This window comes from Panicum virgatum, chromosome 7K (genome assembly GCF_016808335.1).
Source record: "Panicum virgatum strain AP13 chromosome 7K, P.virgatum_v5, whole genome shotgun sequence".
NCBI lineage: Eukaryota > Viridiplantae > Streptophyta > Magnoliopsida > Poales > Poaceae > Panicum > Panicum virgatum.
In genome coordinates this window covers 2,378,226-2,398,227 of record NC_053142.1, presented here as the reverse complement: position 1 = coordinate 2,398,227, position 20,002 = coordinate 2,378,226, and the positions used below count along the sequence as shown (strand labels likewise).

The 20,002-nt window shown below is 45.2% G+C and overlaps 3 protein-coding genes across 3 annotated transcripts; 2 read left to right on the top strand and 1 right to left on the bottom strand.

Annotated features, from left to right (window-relative positions):
- Nucleotides 1–6,748: 6,748 nt before the first annotated feature.
- Nucleotides 6,749–10,100, top strand: LOC120639545 (rhomboid-like protein 19). Its single transcript, XM_039915401.1, has 8 exons — nucleotides 6,749–7,090; nucleotides 7,504–7,622; nucleotides 7,717–7,777; nucleotides 8,087–8,253; nucleotides 8,658–8,772; nucleotides 8,913–9,115; nucleotides 9,198–9,308; nucleotides 9,629–10,100. Exons 1-8 carry the CDS (start codon nucleotides 7,007–7,009, stop codon nucleotides 9,723–9,725), a joined length of 957 nt encoding a protein of 318 aa, XP_039771335.1. The 5' UTR covers nucleotides 6,749–7,006; the 3' UTR covers nucleotides 9,726–10,100.
- Nucleotides 10,101–12,868: 2,768 nt separating this feature from the next.
- Nucleotides 12,869–15,886, top strand: LOC120639543 (eukaryotic translation initiation factor 3 subunit M-like). The gene is made up of 9 exons (XM_039915399.1): nucleotides 12,869–13,225; nucleotides 13,323–13,461; nucleotides 13,558–13,770; nucleotides 13,878–14,022; nucleotides 14,580–14,730; nucleotides 14,842–14,951; nucleotides 15,044–15,141; nucleotides 15,269–15,338; nucleotides 15,470–15,886. Exons 1-9 carry the CDS (start codon nucleotides 12,994–12,996, stop codon nucleotides 15,557–15,559), a joined length of 1,248 nt encoding a protein of 415 aa, XP_039771333.1. The 5' UTR covers nucleotides 12,869–12,993; the 3' UTR covers nucleotides 15,560–15,886.
- Nucleotides 15,887–16,097: 211 nt separating this feature from the next.
- LOC120639544 (probable glucuronosyltransferase Os04g0103100) lies at nucleotides 16,098–19,556 on the bottom strand. Its single transcript, XM_039915400.1, has 4 exons — nucleotides 18,477–19,556; nucleotides 17,756–18,008; nucleotides 17,185–17,397; nucleotides 16,098–16,604 (listed from the first exon to the last, which is right to left on the bottom strand). The coding sequence occupies exons 1-3, from the start codon at nucleotides 19,208–19,210 to the stop codon at nucleotides 17,227–17,229; spliced, it is 1,158 nt and encodes a 385-aa protein (XP_039771334.1). The 5' UTR covers nucleotides 19,211–19,556; the 3' UTR covers nucleotides 16,098–16,604; nucleotides 17,185–17,226.
- Between the last annotated feature and the right edge of the window lie 446 nt (nucleotides 19,557–20,002).

The following is a 20,002-nucleotide window of genomic DNA, read 5'->3' as shown; positions in this document are numbered from 1 at the left end:
TACATTGATCAAATGAAAAACTTTATGTAACAAATGTTTTAGATATTGTTTCATAGAATCCAGAACAGTTGAGTTTATATTTGTTTGATTTTTCTACGATTTTATATCGATTTTACAAGTTCACTGTTTAATGCGCCCTGGGCGCCAGGACCTAAATATAATTTTTTTTTACATTTAGGCCCTGTCGCCCACTAGGGGGCGACATGCACCTATTTTTGAAAATTTCCCTATTCGACATATATTTTTGAAATTTTGTTTTTTAAAATATAAAAATGAAAAAAGCGCCTATTTCGGGTCTGCATGAAAAGCGGCCTGCTTTCTGTATTCTTGGGCTGTATTCTTCGGCCATCGGTTCTGCCTCGGAATTGGGCTGAATTGGAATCATTTCCTGGAATTGGTCTGTTTGGGTATCCTCCTCCAATCAAGAATTAGAATTGACATTTCAGCCTTTCAGGCCATGTCCCGAATTCTTGGGCTAAGTGGGCTTAAATACGCAGTTGCTAGATGAAACTATATGTCATGCATCCGTACTTATTAAGCAACTGCGCATATGTCAACGACATGATCCTATAAAAGCATCTCCAACAAATTACTCCAATCTCATATCCAAAATATAATTTTTCTATTTGTAAGGATCACCGGGGTGTTCGACCCTAGAGGGAGAGGAGGTGAATAGGGTCGCTAATCTCTTTTCTATCCTAGGGCTCAATCTAATTGCATAAGATAAACCTAACACGTCCTACACATGCTAGTTATGACTAAGGTTTATCTATGCTACCCTCTACTTACCCCAAAAGACTTGCAACCTATAGCCAATCCTAATCAAACTAACTAGGAAAGTAAAGGTAAGCAAGAAAGAGTAAATGCGGAAACGTAATGCGGTAAGTAAAGCGGTAAGGGAGAGGATATGCAAACTCCCGAGTAGACACGGTCATATAACGTGGTTCGGCACAAACGCCTACGTCCACGGGACACCGAGGCTCTTCCGATCACCGTCTTGCACTACGCCACCAAGGCGATGCCGGCAAGCAAAGGCAAGTGCGCACAAGACACCGAGTCTAGTGCACCGCCACCGTCTCTCTCGGTCACCCGGCCGAAATCCACTACGGAGCTTCTCCACCAAGGAGGGGGCCTCCTCTTCCCCCGCACAAAGTGTCGTTGCCACTCCACACCAAGACGGAGGGTCACACGACGGATACACAAGTTGCTTACCGCAGCAAGACTTTCTCTCAAGCTAGTTCTCTCAAGAACTAAGCCTAAACAAGCACTAAGCACTCTCACAAGTGTGCTTAAGCCTATATGATGTACAATGAAGCTCTATGGTGGTTGGAGATGATCTTTAGCTCTTGTATACTTCATTGAACTCCAACACACACAAATGACCCGGCCTTGGAGGTATATATAGGCAGCCCAAACAAATGTAGCCGTTGGAGAAAAACTGTCAGGAAACTGCGTAACGCCGGTTAAACCGACGTACCCCAAAAGCCATCATCGGTTTAACCGGTGTATGTAAACTGCTACTTGAAAAACTAGCCGTTAGCAATTAACCGGTGTATCGTCGGTTTAACCGATGCAATCAACCGGTGTATGTAAAATTAGCGTCGGTTTAACCGGTGTATGTAAAATTAGCGTCGGTTTAACCGGTGATTGTAACTTCTTCACGTTCCTCCAAAAATCACCTCTCTGGACAAATGAACCGATGCAATTGACCGATGCATCATCCGTTCAACCGGTGTATGTAATTTCCTCGGTCTTCATCTGCCAATGCACCGACGTATACATTTTTTTCAACGTCGGTTAATCCGGTGTTAAACCCTAGCCCGCAGACCTTCTCTGTGATTGCACCGGTGAGTTCATTTTGCCCTACGTCGGTTTAACCGATGATAGCAAAATGCCTCAATTCTTGTCCCTTGGACCGAAGAGCTTTCAGGGCGCTGCCCTGAGACCCGCGAGGGGCGGCTCCCCCTCGACCCCCGTCCGCTAAACGGGTAGTGGAACCCCCGTAGGGGCGGCCCTTCGGGCCTAGCTACGCCTATCTTCTCTTTATCATCACTTGAACCTAAAAGCCTGGGAATGTTCATCTTAACAATCATATTAGTCCAAGTGTTGTGTATGTCATCAATCGCCAAAACATTATATTGAAATATGGCATGAGAGGCCATTTTCGCTACACCATTACCAATAACTATTTTTATATTTTAGGTAATAGTTGCTGCAGCAGACTACCAAAATGCAATCACCAAGTATAGGATAGAAGAAAAACCCCCTACATTTAGGGAAGAGGGATGTGTGTTTTGGTGATTACCAAAAACTTATAAATAATAGGGATTAGATTGGTAATCTGCTGAAGCACCTCCATTATCAAAACATTATTTTTTAATATTTAGGAGAGAGTAACTTATTGGAGATGTTCTAATGCTTTATTGTCCATGCCGCCTCTAAATCCAAATAGAAGCGACAAATTTAAATCAAGTACTGAAGAAAATATACTATTTTATAGACTCAGACCACTATCCAACGTAAGTTACCTACTTGGTCACAAGTCATGCACGAGGTTTTCAAGAGTTTTTAAGAAACACAGTTTAGATCGAGACGCTCATAACATGCTATTATTACTTACATTCTATCTATAATTTAGTGCTGATGCAATGAAGGGTTCTATACTTGTTGACTCTTGTTGTAAAAAAATAATCAACTATTTTGACAACATCTAAAACCGTTTTAAATAGAAAAAATGAATTAGAAAGGTGTACATCTCTTCAAAACATACAATTTTCATATAATGCTTGTCTCTGCACGAGTCCCTAAAGAAAACGAAAACAATTACAAAATAATACGGAATTACTCTTATAAGGAACATGGAAAAAAATTATCAGTGCCAGCTGGATATCAAGTTTTAGTACCGACTTCTGAGATCAACACAGATAGTTTTCAGTGTATCCGTACAGGTTGAAAGACATTATGGGGACTCATTGGGGCCAGCTCCAAATACGTAGTGGTGCATATCACAAAGCCCACTTGGTCCGCCATCGCATCGCAAAGAGCACACAATAAGCAATTGCAGGTATAATAGTAGTAATCTCCAGATAACAAGCTAATTTAATGATGATGACAAGTGCAACCTCTGTTTTCCATGGAAGTACCCCGTAGATGAGCAATTGTTGACTCCTCTTCTGTTGTTTTTATGGTAACACTCGCTTCTATTTTCTCCAAGTTCACATGTACGTTTATTTACCTGCGCTGTTGCTGAACGAATATTTACTTACACTGTTGCAGAATAATACAGTAAGGATTGGCTTAGGATTTAATATTAAACAAAGTTAGAAAATGATGATTTTTGGTGGCCTATACACTTCATCGCAGCAAAAAAAAAGGTTCATGCCAGGAAAAAATCAAAAAGTCCATGCCAGGAGAACGACATCTGCCCAACTCACTCACATCCAACCATGCTTAGTCATCTTTTCGCAAAAGAAAAAAATGTTTAGTCTACATTGTTCTCTTTCTTTTCTTTTTCTGTTCTATTTGGAATACAGTCCTGAAACGAACATGGCACCATTTATACCCTTTCGAGTGATTTTGGTGATTGAATGACAACACAACACTTGGACTAATATGTTTGTTAAGATGACCATTCTCAGGCTTTTAGGTTCAAGTGATGACAAAGAGAAAGAGAAGATAGGCGTAGCAAGGCCCGAAGGGCCGCCCCTACAGGGGTTCCGCTACCCGGTTAGCGGACGGGGGTCGAGGGGGAGCCGCCCCTTGCGGGTCTCAGGGCAGCACCCTGAAAACTCTTCGGATCAGGAGCACCGGAAGAACCGATGCCTAAGCATCGGTGCATCTGACGCTTGTCGGAAGAACCGACGCTATGATGTTTGGTGCAGGAGGGGACCGAAGCCAAGTCAGCCTATAGGCACCGGTTGAACCGACGGTCCAAGAAAGGACATCGGTGCATTGGGCGTACTGTGTACCAGAGACAATGTCAAGTGCCCAGCAGAAGTTTCTTCAGCACCGGTTCAACCGACGGTGCATCGGAGTATACCATCGGTGTAATGACGTCAGCGTCCAGGAGAAGATCCTTAAGCACCGGATGAACCGGTGATGCATCGGTTCAACCGGTGCTCACTGCGTCAGCCGTCAGGAGTCCAACGGCTACTTCGGGTTATGAGTGACCGGATGAACCGACGCTACCCCGCCAGAGGCATCGGTTCTTCCGGTGATACGCAGATTTTCTGCTGACCGTTGGAGCAACGGCTACAAGACTTGGTGGCCTATATATATGCCTCACCCCGGCCATTTGAAGATTGCTGGAGTTGCTGGACATCCCACACACACCCAAGAACATATCCAAGCCATACAAAAGCATCAAGATCATATCCTTAGCCCTTAGCACACTTTGAGAGTGTTGTGTATAGGATTATCTCTTAGTGAGTGAGATTGCAAGGCTTCGAGCCTTTGTGTTGTGGTTCTTTAGCGAACCAAAACAAGAGTTTGGTGCGCCGGCACCTTGGAACGTGAAGCTCACCGGCAACGTCATCGACCCTCCGACTTGGTGTGGAGCGGCGACGACATCTTTGTGCGGGGATGTAACAGAACGGGCCAAATGCCAGTTGGGCCGGGGGTACTGTAGCGACATGCTACTGTAGAACGGCGGCAGTTTAGTCCCGTACTGAGAATATAAATGAACCCAGCCAGCTTAAATACTAGGCCCCGGGAAGCTAAATAACTCCGGTTGCAACTTTTTGCGCGAAGCGAGGACGAAAGCGCAAGAGAGTTATTTAGCAGGTGTGATTTACTCAACGTGCAGAGTAGATCTTAGCCGTTATCCCAGGGTAGGTCGTTACAGGGGGATATGGAGACCCCCATCCTTTGTGGAGAAGCTCCTTAGTGGAACCCGGGGCCAAGGTGACCGTGATTGTGTTCATGGAAGAGACTTGGTGGCCGAGTAGCAATACTCTTAGTGAGTACTATAACAACGTGGATGTAGGTGTGCCTTTGTGGCTAACCGAACCACGGGATAAACACCCGTGTCCAGAGTTTGCTATCTCCTATCCCGCTCTTTAAGCTTCCGCATTTCTTACTAGCAATTTGTGTGCCTTTACTATCATAGAATAATTTCTTGATAAGAAAGGTTATAAGTTGCTAAACTCTTTTGGGATAGGAGTTTCACACTAGAACAACCTAGTTGCACATCTAGATAGCATGTTTTAGTTTAAATTTTGTGCAAACTAGTTGGAGCCATATGTCTAAGTTTTTATTAGTGCCTAATTCACCCCCTCCCCCTATTAGGCTAGAGCACCCGATCACTTTCAAGCCCATGTCTCATTTTTACAAAATTAATTTAACTTGACCTATCATAACAATTTGGAATAGAAGAAAAGATACTATTATTATGTATTGCCAGTGATTTGTGAATGCCAAAAAATATTTAGGATAGTTCAAAAGCAAAGGGATGATACAGTGGATGTTAATATGCAGCCGGCCGTCACGGGGTGAGCACTCCGCAGCTGTTCCGCTAAAAGAGATAAACAATTATATATTATCCACTATGGATCAAACAAAACAAAACCCAAAATAATCTAACACGATCACGTGGGTGGTTGTTCAACACGGAGGTGGAGAGTTTTTTTTCTTTAGTTGTGTCTTCTGTCTTCTCCCATCGACTTGGGGTTAAAGGTTTTGAAAATCTATCGATGCGACCTAGCTAAGTACATAACAGAAAACGAACAAAAAAACACAAGACAAGGTAAAACGATACAATTTGAGAAACAGAATTATTTTCTGTTTCTCAAAGTTATTTTAGTATCGTTGCTGCGCTGTGCAAAATTATTGTAGTATTAAAATATGTTTTTTTTCTGTGAACTAGTATAAACATACTGGATCTGTTTTTTTTCATTGTAGTATAACTGAAGTTCAGTTATACTTCTCCTTAACTTAATAGTTGCAATTGCATATATCTTACGTATTTAAAATTCTGTCATACGAATAGTTGGCGCATTTTACCTGTTTCGATTGATTGGAAGAAAAATAATGGGCGCCTAACAGTGGTTGGCTTATTTGACTTGGTTGGAGCAAGAAAGTAAGATATTGCTAGTTGATTAATGGTGGGGCGGGCCCACATGAAAAAAAATCAAGGGAGACGGAGGTTAGCGAAAAGGACACGATGAGGTTGGGACCAAGTTTAACCTAACCGGTGGGAACCGGGCCGGTTTGACCGGTTACCGGTCAAATCGGTCCGGTCCGGTTCCGGTTTCGACCGGTACCCAACCGGCCAAAATTCAAATTTTAAATTTGAATTCAAAAAATGAAAAATTTCTAAAAAATTCCTAAAAATACTTCAAGGTGTGATGAATCTAATGGTGTCAAATTTTCTCAAAAATTCATTCATTTAGTATAGTTTGTGGGAATTTAAAGTTAAATCAAAAAAGAAAAAGAAAAAAAATAGGCCGGCCCATGAAGGCCCACCGATCAAACCGGTCAAACCGGCCGGTAAACCGGTTGCACGAGAGCTTTTGAATTTCAAACCGGTCAAACCGACCGGTAAACCAGTAAAACCGGCCGGTAAACCGGTCAAACCAGCCGGTAAACCGGTCGGAACCGGTTGCATGGGAGTTTTTGAATTTATTTGAATTTGGATTTGAATTCAACCGGTTTCCACCGGTTACCGGCCTAACCGGTCCGATAAACCGGTACCGGAGGGCGGCGGTTAGGCTGGTCCGGTCGGATTTTAAAATCCTGGTTGGGACACGGACGGAAGGAGAGGCAGCTTCTCCTCCTCCCCTCTCTCGCTTTCTGCCGTCAGTGCTGTTGGCTGAGCACACGAGCGAGCGGAGCAAGGGAAGGGAAGCTTTGAGGAGGAAGCAGGTTGACCGGAGCGGAGTGGAGTGACCCCCAACAACCCTCCCACCTCCCCCCCTTTCATATTGCCACTGCTCCACGTCTCCACCAAACAACAAGAAGAGATTGGCAGCGCGGGGAGGGGTCCCGAGATCTGCAACCTTCTCCAGTGATGATGGAGAGCCAGCCGCTGCAGGAACCGACGGCCGCGGCCCCGGCCGCCGGAGAAGAAGCAGCCGGAGCGCCGCCCGCCGTCGTAAGCGCCGCTTCCTTCCTTTGCCTGCCCTTCTTGCTCTTCTTGCTTGCTCGCTCGCTCGCTGCCAGTTGAGCTTACAGGGCCACCGAATCGTTGCCATTCCGGTGATTAGATGGATCTCGAGTTGATAGCTTCGTCCAGCCGGAGATCTGGCGGCTACCTCTTGCTTCGCCCTCCCTATCTCTCCTACCAACTCCTCCCACCAACCTCACTCGCGAGATCTGGTCGGATAGTTTTGGGATCTGGGGAGCTCGCGGCGTTGACTGGTTGAGGAGAAGCAAAACGGCACCGCCATGACCAAGCCTTTCGCTCGTTTTCCCTCTCATCATTGTCCTCGTGGGATTCTGATCTGCGTGTCTTTGCTGCGTTACTGCAACTGCCGCGTGCCTGCTGACGCTTGCTGCTTCTTGCAGGTCCCCGGCAAGGAGTTCACCCGCACCTGCAAGGGCCTCGTCGTCGTGCTCATCGGCGGATACGTGCTGCTGCAGCTCCTCCCCTCGTCACTTAACTACCTCGCTATCATCCCCTCAAAGTACCTACTTGCCTGCATAAACCACGACGCACAAAGAAACTACTTTTTTCCGCGCCAAGTAGTACATTTCTAAGCTTGTTCTGACGTCCTGCAGGACAATCCCGTATGTATGGACTGTCTTCACGGCTGGTTACATCGAACAAGTCCTTCCAGGGGTGAGCTCAATTCCTTCCAAATTGTACTACTATGCTATCTTTGATTGCAAATTTGGACTTCATGGCTGTCAAATGCTTGTACCATCTTAAGTACTTTTCCTATAATGCTGCAAACTAAGCATTACAGCTCAAGCAAAAGTGTGCTGTTGAAATTCATTTATCTCAATAGAAGTAGCATTACTGTGATATTTGTTACCTTATCATGATTAGGTAGTAGAAAGGGAGAGTGGCATCACTCAACACCATAAATCAGTATCATTTCCTTTGTCAGAAGACTTATTGCAACAATAAAAAATCTTTCTTTTACAGGCCATTGGCAGTTCTCTTGGTCTTCTCTTCTGTGGGAAGGACATTGAACCAGTGTGGGGCCGCAAGGAGTTCTTGAAGTTCATTATTTTGGTCAACTCCATATGTGGAGTCCTTGCATTCTGCTTTGCTATTGGACTTTACTATGTCACAGGAAAAGAGAGTTTCCTGTAAGTTTCAAGCCAACATTCAGCTCTGTATAGATGTGCCTATTTCTCATTATCCATTTACCTGGCAGGCTGGCACTAGACTTCATAACTCCGTTTAATGTACTTATTGCCATTGTCTTCTTTTTGTATAAAAGTGGTCAATCGACGTGCTATTTGTCAACATTTGCCTCTACTGAGTAAAGCCAAGAAATACAGATTACGCTAGCTGATTGCCTGAAATCAAACAACCACTCATCTATTCAATAACGAATATTCTTTGGACACATTGATCACACACTAGTGCTGTTGTTATTTTTGCATCATTCGAGTTACTGGGTTACACGGTAACATAGTACCATATAGGAAATAAAATTGCTGTCTGAAATATGGCACATCACCTGACATTGCTGTGCCATGCCATGCAGTGTCACACCACTTTCTGGTTTCCACGGTTGCCTTGCTGGCTTTCTTGTGGCCCTGAAGCAGCTGTTACCAAACCTTGAGCTCCCCATGTGTTTTTTCTGGAAAATAAAGGCAAAGGTATATTAATTGCTACTCTATTGCCTGTTCTAGGCCTACAGATATATTATACCATTGTAATGGTATACTTCTTCAGCAGCAATTTAACAAGTTTGTTGATGTTGAGTTCTCTTATCTGTTTGTTCCTCTTGCTACTGCAGTGGATGCCATTCTTTGTTGTATGTTTCTCAAGCATCATGGCCTTCATTGTGCCTGATTCCATCAACTTCCTTCCAACTTTGGTGTCCGGGATGTATGTCAGCTGGCTTTACCTCAGATACTTCCAAAGGAACCCACTGACTGGACTTAGGGGTGATCCAAGTGATGACTTCTCCTTCCCCAGTTTGTTCCCGGCTGCCATGCGGTAAACTTCCGATCCTCCTGCATTAGCAAGTACTCACTTATTCATACCACTTTTGACAACATCACCCTTTTCCCCCTTGCAGACCAGTGACCGATCCTGTCGCTAATCTGTTTGATAGGATGCTTTGTGCAAGGTCTAGGCCTTCCGAAGTGGCCCTCCCAGTTTCAGATCCTACTAAGGCATCAAGAAGAAGGTATATAAGTTCTTTAGTTAGGTGGGATGGTTGTGCATACACAGTCATTCTTCCGTGATTGTAATGGCAGTAGTAGACTAAGACTGGGAGTGATTCCTGTTGATGGTATTAATTTATATTTCTGCTTATGCTAGTATCAGAACAATAGCTTTAAACTATGGCATAAAACCAGTCATTTGTGTCTTCAATAAAGCTATGGTGCTCTACAAAGAAACAAAAAAAAGCTATGATGCTGTGAGACTGAAAATATGAGTCATGAGATCACAAGAAGAATTTTTTTTATCAGTTCAAAGCTCACCAATCCAATTTAACTGTTACAGGGAGCGTGGCGAGAGGGTGCTGGAGGAAAGGTTGGCTGGCGATCATGCTGCTGACACAGAAGCCCCAGCTCGTGGCCATGGCACTGCTGAAGATTGAGAACTCCAGCACAACACCTTAAAAAGGAGCCACGGGTTCCCTCCATCGCAACTCTCCAAATCTGTGTTCTGGAGAGTGCATTCAGTTTCCGGAACAAATAATATGATGTCTTACTCCTTTTTGTTTCTTCGTTTGCGAAGATTTATTGGTTAAATTGTGTTCCTAGTCCGATTATTATTATTACAGTGAAAGAAGAAAAGAGTGGCATTCCCGGCCAGATGTAATGTAGAAAGAAGAACGGCTTGTCAGGATCAATATTGAGGTGATTTTTTCTAGTGAACGTGATTTGAGTTGATATCAGGGTTCACATAAGAAAATAGTGTGCTGAATTTTGTGGCCATATGCTGTAGATTCAAGGACTCAATATTGGTTTGCCACCTTTTCTAAAAGAAGGTACTTGAGTTCAGATTTGTAGCAGAGTTCAGGACCTTTTTTTTTTTTACGAAACGGGTTGGTTTACATTAACAGGATAATACATCCCAAACTTATAAAGACACCCCTGCAAATATAAGAAATAATAACCAGGTCCACATAATGAATCTCCTGTTCTTCTTCGCCGTCGTCTCCTGCAGCTCCTAATCCTTCCGCTGCCATGTTAGAGGCATGAAACAGAGAGCGCATAAAACAGAGAGAAGATTTCTTTACTATCGATGAGGAGGCCCCAACCCATGGATGAGTCGCAAGAGATAGTACGTTGAAGCTTGGGTCGACACACATAAACTCGATGAAGACCATTGGCAACACCACCAACCCGAACATTTCGAGCTGAGGTAAGCATACCTCACAGACGGGCTGTCAGATTGTACGGCGCCAACAACAAAGACCATCAGGAGGAAAAGAAGCCGTCATGGATCGAACATCGCCGCTGCCCGCAGCCAAACCGACCCGCCGACGCCCAACACCACCAGCAAACCCTAGCCTACTAGCACGAACCTAGTCTAATACTAGTAGCTAAAACTACTCTCAATGTTGATCCTCTCGATTCCCTCCCCGCTCAGCCGTCGGAGCGGTCGTCGGAGGAGGGGAATCGATCGGATTGACACGAAGGAGATGGTCGCTTGATGAGGGTACGACACCTTCAGATACAACAATTGATTATAAGGTGAGCTTGTTCCAAATAAATTTGTCATGTGGATTTGAGAATAAATTACTACATAATAATTTAATTATTGTTAGAAACCATGGAGATGATGAGGAGGATGTTGGGGAGGAGTTTGGAGGCGTGGTGGACCAGCAAGGGCAGCCAAGCCGAGTTGGAGGCCTAATCCAAGTCGAGTTCGAGTCTGCTTCGGAGTCCAGGAGCAGCCCGCACCAAAATCAACGCCCAGGCCGCATACCGAGTCCGTTTTGGATGCTCTTTATATGGATGGAAAGATAATTTCAAGGAGTTTCCAGTGGTGCTGGTTTGAGGCCCAAATTCATTCGGAGTCGACGGAATCGCCAAAAAAAGTGGAGCTTCCAATGGCGCTGGTTTGAGGCCCAAATTCATTCGGAGTCGACGAGAATCGCAAAAACAAGTGAACGTCCAGAATCTGTCAAGTTGCTGCAACACCATCTTTTGGGCTGTTGGCCCGTGTATCGTGTTGGGGTCCATGATGGACGTGGCTAGGGGGTTATGCACGCGCCCAATACTCATATAATCAGCAGCCACCGCCACATTAGGGTTTAGGGTTTTGTTTAGATCAGATTTTCCATCGAGAAACTATCTTCTTCATTGTAACTGTGACGACAAGTCCTTTTGCTGTGAATCAGGGCCCCCGTTCTTGATCTTCTCCACTGTGTCGATTAGTCCTTTGGAATCGAGTTCTTGAACCCCTACTTTACCTTGGCTTCATTTATACTTGCAATTTCAGATTGCGCGTTTATACCTTCTTGCTTGTGTTCTTCGATTCGCTTGCAGGAAAAGCCTTCTTGGCGAGGTCAATCAAGTTGTGCTTGGTTGATAACCAACGGAGCGGTGGTGTAACGGTTGCAGGCTTCGAATTCGTGTCTGATTAGAAGCCGGATCGCCAACGTCACGTACTCCACCAATCGAATTTACCCCTACCTCTTGGAAGATCGGGCCGCGCCTACATCATCGCCTCTGTTCGCCTCTCTAGTTTACTACAGTAGAGTTCAGGAACATGTCAAGATGGACTCCTATATATTTTTCCTACACCTACATGAAGTAATGCAGAGCCGATAAACAAGGATTTGCATTGGTTAACTCATCTACGGCAAGTCCACAACTACTCTTTGATATTAAACATGCACATGGATTCATCTTTCTAAGCGGGCCACTATAGTTAGTAAAACAAATCTGACAATGGGGAAATGGTCTTAAGACACATACGTAGAATTATGGTTCCCTATCTGCAGAGTTGGACAAGTTTAATGGTCATGATTTATATTTTTCTGAGTTATGGTAATCAAATTGATATACTTTTTTTTTTGAATGAACAGGCACGAGATTGTGCCTATTTCATTGATAGAGAAGAAGAGTACAAACCAGAAAACCGGTAACAAAAGTTTACAACTGTGGAATTACAGACGCTATGTCCTTTGCTCCTGCTGTTGCCCAAATGTCTGCTTCCGCCTTAATTTTCTCCATTAACCTAGTTGCTGACGTTTGTTGTCGATTGAAAACTCTATTGTTTCGTTCCTTCCATACCTCCCAGCTGATTAGCATGGTGAGGCTCCCTACGACCTTCTGTGGCACTGCCGTCCTAGTAGTGATGTTTAGCCACTAAGTGAGCGCACTCTCACTCGGTCTCCATCTATTCGGGTTGAGCTCTGGATAGGCGATCCACTCTGCAGCGAGCTACCAGATGCTTCTAGTGTATCTGCATTCGGGTGTGGACTTCGGACAGACTGGCAAGGAGGGGATGGCGGTACTCGCCCTCTGCAGAGGAGTCATAGAATCGGCACATCAAATTGATATACACTAATAAATACAATTGCCATTCATGTATTTTACTCATGATAAAATGTGCTTGGTATTTTTACTAATAGAAGTAGTAAGTTTGATGAATTTGAATCGTCGAGTTTTTTTTTTGGGGGGTGCAATTAGTAACTTGTGCGAAAAAAAGTGTCCTTTGCAGTTTGCAGTTTGCACAAGAGTTTACCACGGGCCGTCAATTTTTAATCCAACGACTGGAGTGTTGAGAGGTTGGGGGACTGACTGGCGAAACCCTCGCAATCTCGCCCCGTCTCCTGCAGTCCTCCCTAGCCTTCTCCGGCGGCGGCGGCGGCGGCGGCGGCGGCTCACGCGCAGCGAAGGAACAATAAGATGGCGACGGTCGTGAACACGACGGAGGAGGAGCCCATGCTGGCCGTGGTGCGCTTCACCGCGGATCTCGCCTGGGCCGACGCGGGTCCGGAGGTCGCCGACCCCGAGGTCACCCGCCTCTGCCTCGAGGCGCAGGAGCACATCCTTGCGGGGCGCTGGCTCGACATGGCCTTTCTCATGCTCGCCTCCGCCGACCTGCTCCTCACCTCCCCGTCGCGCGTCCCGGACAAAGGCACCTTCCCTTTTCTCTTTTCTCTTTCTATTCCAATTTAAGTTTTGGTTTGCTTGCTCCTGGATGGGGAATTGAGCCTCCAACTCGGCTTTTGCAGATCTCGAGTGCGTCCTCTCCGTCATCTGCAGCCTCGTCACCAAGGCCGGGTCGGAGGACCAGGCGCTGCAGATCACCGACCTCATCTGCGCCAAGCTCACCCGGCAGCCCGACGACAAGCCGGCGTTGCGCCTCAAAGTGTAAGCAACAACCTCTGGCAAACCAACTGAGCTCTTTCTTTCGGATGCTTGTTTCGCTTACAAATCACAATGTTGTTCCCAAATGTATGCATGTAGTCTGTTCAGCTTGTACAATCTGCTTCCAAGTCCCTACGGCAAGGCACTTGTTTACAAGAAGGCTCTCGAGCTCGCCACGGCCGGAAAGGCTGCTGAGTACATCATCCCGTCATTCAAGAACATCGACAGCTTCGTCACTGAGTGGGGAATTGGCAATTTGGAGCAGAGGGAGCTGTACCTTGCCATCACTAGGATTCTCAAAGATCAGAAGGGGTGAGGCACGCTTGACACTTGCTACTAATCATCAAGTTACTTTTGTTTACTACTTGTCTGGCGAGGTTTTGCACTGATGCAATTTGACAATTTTTTTCCATGGGCAGCATGACCAAGGACTACTTCAAATTTCTCAACAAGTACCTCGCCACTTTCAAGGGATCAGATGACGACTCTGCTACAATTGGTGATGCAAAGGAAGAGGCTGTTGCAGCCATTATTGAGTTTGTTAAATCGCCTGACCTCTTTCAGGTGCTTGTTTGCTCCAGACTATGCCGCTGTAATTTTCAATTCTATGAGAAGGTTCAGGGGATATCCTTCCTAAGATGGATCCCCCCCCCACCCCCCCTGTAATATTCATCAGCGTCTTCTTGAATTGCAATATAGCATCCTGTTCTTATATCATTTATCCAGATGTGAGTTTTTCTGATCAGAATGTTAAATTTGGTACACCATTAGTCTCGCTGACAAAAGATGCTCTAATGTTTATCCATCTTGCATATAAACAGCGATTGTTCTCTCAGTATCTTCTCCGGCCCAAACTTGTCTCATTATAAATTGGTAGATTTGACATAGGGCTAGATTACAACTCGTGTTTTTTCTTGAACCATTTATGTTGTAAAATCCTTCCACTATTCCATAATGTAACCTTATATCTTGTATGTCAACAATAACTTTGAATATATCTGAGTTGATGCAAATTTTAATCTTGATATCTATGAAGATGGTGGCCACATCATAAAATCCTTAACCGGCTTTGTCCCTCCGATCAGTGTGCTGGATTGATGGGATTTTTTTTGTAATTACAGTGTGATCTGCTCAATATACCAGCTGTTGCACAGCTTGAGAAGGACGAAAACTATCAGTTGGTTTATGAACTTCTAAAGATATTCCTTACTAAGAGGCTTGAATCCTATTTAGAGTTTCAGACTGCAAACACTGCCTTGCTGAAAGATTACGGTACGTCCTCCTGCTGGACCAGTACTAATGATTTTTCCCTTGCGAATTCAAGTGTCTCATACATCTTGGATAATTGGATTCATTTCTTTGATTTTGATGAACAATCGACAGGACTGGTTCATGAGGAGTGCATAACCAAAATGCGCCTCATGTCTTTGCTCGATCTGAGCAGCTGCTGCTCTGGTGAAATCCCTTATTCAGCAATCACTGAATCACTTCAGGTAAATTGGTTTTTTTAGTTACTGTTCCATTTGATCAAATGGATTTTATTTCACCTTGTAGCTTTGATTTGGCTTTGATAATGCTTTGTTAGATTAATGATGATGAGGTGGAGCAATGGATTGTGAAAGCAATTGCATTCAAGATATTGGATTGCAAGGTTGATCAGCTTAACCAGACTGTCATCGTCAGGTATTTACTTCGCTAGGAGTCTTGAAGGCCGTCTTAATATCTTATGTGTGAATCAAGGTTTCTTCTGCTTGTCATAGGATGCTATGTTTTCTTTTGGTTAATTTGTGGTCTTATGTGCAAATTCCAGTCGGCATACGGAGAGGATATTTGGGATGCCACAGTGGCAGGGTCTGCGCACAAAACTTGGAGTTTGGAAGGTAACCTCTTGATTCACATCGAATTTGCAACTTGATCAGCACATTTTATATATAGAGCCTACTCTGGTGCGTTGACCTATTTGCTTTTATTGTTCTCCTAATTGACTTTTCTTCCGAAAACTGTGCTCCAGGGAAACATTGCCAGTGCTATAAACACAATCCAAGCTAACAAAGTCACTGAAGAGGGCACACAAGCAATGCATAGCTTGATGATCCGCTGACTGTAGGCGAGTCTGGAGTTTATAGCTCTGAGGGATTAGATGAGAAATTTTGTATGAGACAACTTGTAATCTGAGTTAGACCCTGTGATCATGCTGGATAGATTTCAGTTGCAATGCATGCTCCTTGACACCTTTTTTTTCCGACAGGATGCAGTTTGCCATGATGATTTTTCTTCACTACTAATTATTATCCTTTCTAGGGTTTGATCATTCATTTATGTTCGGCCTGAGCATTTTGGTGATATCCTCATTATTTTACTATGTTAGATGGACACTTGGACTTGTACACAAACAAAACATCTCAACAATAGTTTTGCAGCCCCAAAACCCGCCCTCAGTGGCGTTGTACCGAGAGTTGCAGTCAAATGCATTTGTGTTGCTTATATTTATGTTCTCATCCTGAAATTTCCACTGATTTTATATTATCATGCATCTCAAAGTCTCAACAGAAGAATTTTTTTTACTTGTCCCCTAAAATCGAGATACGCTTTTATTGAACTCATATGAATGCAGAAGATGTAAACTTTTGTAAATATACATTTTTGGTTTTGAACTAAAAATGAACACAAATGTATTTCTGTTGCTCTGAATTACAGCAGCTTACTATCTGGTACAATAATAACTTTTGCTGATCATCACAAAAGAACTAGAAATTCAACACATTTTACAGATCACTCACAAGAACAAGAAATTCAGCACTTCAAAATAAAGTGAGTCCTGCTCAAACTGAAACTCCTGAAATAGTCAGTAACTATGCAGAATGCCTTTTGGCTTGTGAACTAAAAAAAAATGAATACAAACATGTACAAATACAATGAACGGCTTTGCAGCGAAATGGCTGGCTTCTTTGGTGATGCTGCACTAATTTTCATCCTACAAAATATTTCCCGAAAATTCTGACTGTAACAGCAGAAATTCTGCATGTGGTTGTGCAAAACCTGAAGTCTCCTCTTTCCAGGAGCTGCTTCTTGAAAGTAGTCAAACCTGGGATTCCTCTGAACTATTCAAGCCAAAGCTTCATGGCTTTTAATTCTACAGTATACGCCTGGAAAGCAGTACCAATGATTCGTTGAGGGAAAAATGAATACTAGATTCAATATTAACTTGTTCAGTGGTGGAATGGACAGCAATGATGAATGCAAACAAATAAAAATTTGGCCCATGTCCCAATCAATCAGGTTAGCAAATCTCCTACAGATAAATTGATGCTTTTGTAACGGTCTGAATTATATTACCAAAAAGGTTGAGCTAATCTAACAAACACCTTTTGAATTATAAAAATGAAAAGAATAGGTGACATGGCAATTATGTTTTGAACCTAACAAAGAGGAAATAGAAAGTAACAGCTGACTGTTATCAACCTTATGGGCTCAAGGGCAGATCATCAAAGTTGAAATGTGTCACAATCATAAGTCAATTGATTTAATATAGTCTGAGTTGAGAAGCCACACTATCTGTGATTTGTGATGCTGATCTCACTGAAATACTAAAGACAAATGAAAAGGAACCAAAGAACCCTTTTGTATATATGCTAGCGTCAAATTGAAGCATGCAAGAAATGGGTACAACTAAGAACCCATCCATGTGTAGAGAACCAACAGATTTCTGGAAGGTACAAAACTAACCTGTCAAAGGAGTTAGTGCTTTGTTGAACATAGCTGGTGGTACTATTTAAGAGGAATAATCACATCCAGATTCGTCCCAACTCGCCATCCTTTAGGATAGGCAAGATTCTCAGATCCAAATGGCACATGCCAGTTCATTATATGCGAGCAGTCAGCAGGTATGCCTTCCATCTGGCTTTCATCCTCCACTAGTTGCTCTACAAACGTGGTTCCCTGCAAAGTAACAACCATCTCAGCCGTGATACTACAAGCAGAAAGGCATCAGAAACAAAGTACAAACAGGAGAGCAGATAGTTCTTCCATTTGGTGATCACCATGCGTTTGATCACTGGACAGCTATTTGTTTAGTCTTATTTTATTCCACTGCAGTGCAGCCTTATACTTTCATAAAATTTAACATATCCAGGGTTGTATAATAATAGTGGAGAAAAGACAAAATGGAGATCAATTTTGTATTGAGAAAATGAATTAAGAGTAGTCTCCAGATGCACGAGAACAGAACATTGTATGGTCCTAACTCAGGAGGCAGAATATATATAAAAAAGGGGGAAAAAAGAAACAGGCAACTTACTTGGAGGCCTTCTTTCACCATTTCTGGATGGCGAATTGAATTCCAGGCCACATGGGACCTCAGCTTGGGATCCCAGAGCATGGTGCTATTGAACGCGAATCCTGACATAGCAACATGAAATCTACGGAGCTTGCTGTTATCTTCACTTGTATGCCATCCAACGACTTGATTCTGCTTACACACAGGGCCCTCCAGCACCACACCATCCTTTCTGTTTTCAGAGATCACTGGAACAGGCCATGTGCCAAACCTCCTAATCATCACAAGAGTTTGCAATAAGTCAACAGCCTGAATTATATGCAGCAACCAATTTTCTGTCAAGAACACAGAACATTATATTTTACTGCTCCAGGCCTAATGTTTTTGCTTGTCAGACTTTAAAACCAACTTTGTTGGAGTTGAAGAGTAGTAAAGCCTAGGATGAAGTGAACTACCCTACCAACGAGCTCCAAGACAGGAAAAATGGTAAGAATTTGAGCTCCTATGTTGAGTCAGCAGCCGTGGTTTGGATATTTCAGTCGGTTCAGACAGCATAGCAGCAAATGGAAGGAAGGTTCCTTCCTTTGATCCTTTTCCTAAAACTGGGTCAAACACGCTGTCGCTTTGGCATCCGGAAGAAGGAATTAAATGTATGTAGAGCGTGCTTGACAAGATCAATTTCCAATGGCATGCCTTGATTTGGAATCTGAAGGACGCAAAGCTGAATCGAAGGGGGGCGCACCTGATTCGGCGCAGGCGTTGGAAGAGGGCTAGGGAGTAGACGCCCTCCTCGTGGGCGAAGTAGACGATGCCGTCGAGGCGGTGGTTCTCGACGAGCTCGAGCGCGGCATTCATCTGGTGCGGGCGGAGGTCGTCGGAGGATGCGTTGAGCCTGTCGCAGCAGCCGACGTAGCGGTGCATGACGGCGGTGCGGCGCAGCGCGGCGGCGGCCTCGGGCGTGGGCTTGCCGGCCTGGACGACGACCCAGAGCAGGGGCGGGTCGACGAGGCGCAGCGTCTGGCCCATCCGGCTGAGGTAGTACGCCTGCGCGGCGCGGGCGCGCGTGGGCGTGACGACGATGAGCAGCTTCTTCCTGCCGTCATCGGCGGCGGCGTCGTCGTCTTGTACCCAGATGGGAAGCTGGTGGCGAAGGTCGGACGCGGACGCGACGGGGTTGGGGGAGGAGTCCGCCGGGCCGATGTGCGGCGTGTGGGGCAGGTGGGAGAGGAAGTGGAGGAGGCCGAGGAAGGAGCCGAGCAGGAAGAAGGCGGCGAAGCGCGGGAGCGGGCGGCGGGAAAGGAAGAGGAAGGGGTGCGGGTAGCCGGCGGCGAGGTGGTGCTGGTGGGTCCTCGGGGAGGAGGAGCTGGAGGAGGAGTGACGGAGCGGGGAGGAGGGCGGGGAGGAGGAGGCGAAGGGGTGGTGGTGGCGGAGCAGGTGCTGCTTGGCCGGCGAGTGCGGCCGGCGGATGGACGCCATGAATGGCTCTCTGAGAAGGGAGGGAAGAGCTGCTTGGCTTGGGAGGGAGGGAAGGGATGGGGTGTGGGGTGGGCATCAGCAACGGGCAACTAGTACTAGTAGTAGCAGCTGCTGCTCTGACGGCATGGGAGGAATAATCATGGCGCGAATGGCGGGGGATGTTCAAGTCAAGTCAGCAGCAGGCCCGAATCCGACGGACGGAGGTGGAGGGGATCAGGGGAGAGAGAGAGAGAGAGAGACAAGGCAGGCAAGCAAGCAAGTTTGGTCGGGGTCGGTGGCGTGGCGTGGCGTGTGTTGGGGGGAGGGAGGAGGAAGAGAAGCCACCACTGGCACTGACCGAGGGGAAGGGAAGGCAAGGCAACGTGCGTTGACCAAGGAAAGAAAACCGAGCGAGGAAGGGAAGCGGATGAGAAGCAGCCAGCCCAGCCGGAGCCAAATCTGGCAGCAGCAGCCCTCCCTCCGCCAAATCCACCAAATGCCGTGTGTTTTGGTCGCTTGCAATCAATTGCAAGTTTGCAACCCAGCAGCCAGCACCAAGGAAGGATTGCAGCGGCAGCAGCTACTACTGCTACTGGTTATTGTCTTTTTTTTTTGTCTTTGCCTCTGTCAATAATGTGTTGTTAACGCGTTACTGTGAGCTGTCGTGAGTTTTGACTCTGCCAGAAGCGAGAAGCGAGAAGCGAGTGAGATTCTCTGTCAGCTCAGCGTGGGTGTGAATCGCTGAGATAGATGACGATCAACTCTGAACTTGAGGAGTGATGTCATTCTGTCAGCTTGTTCTGTGACTTGCTA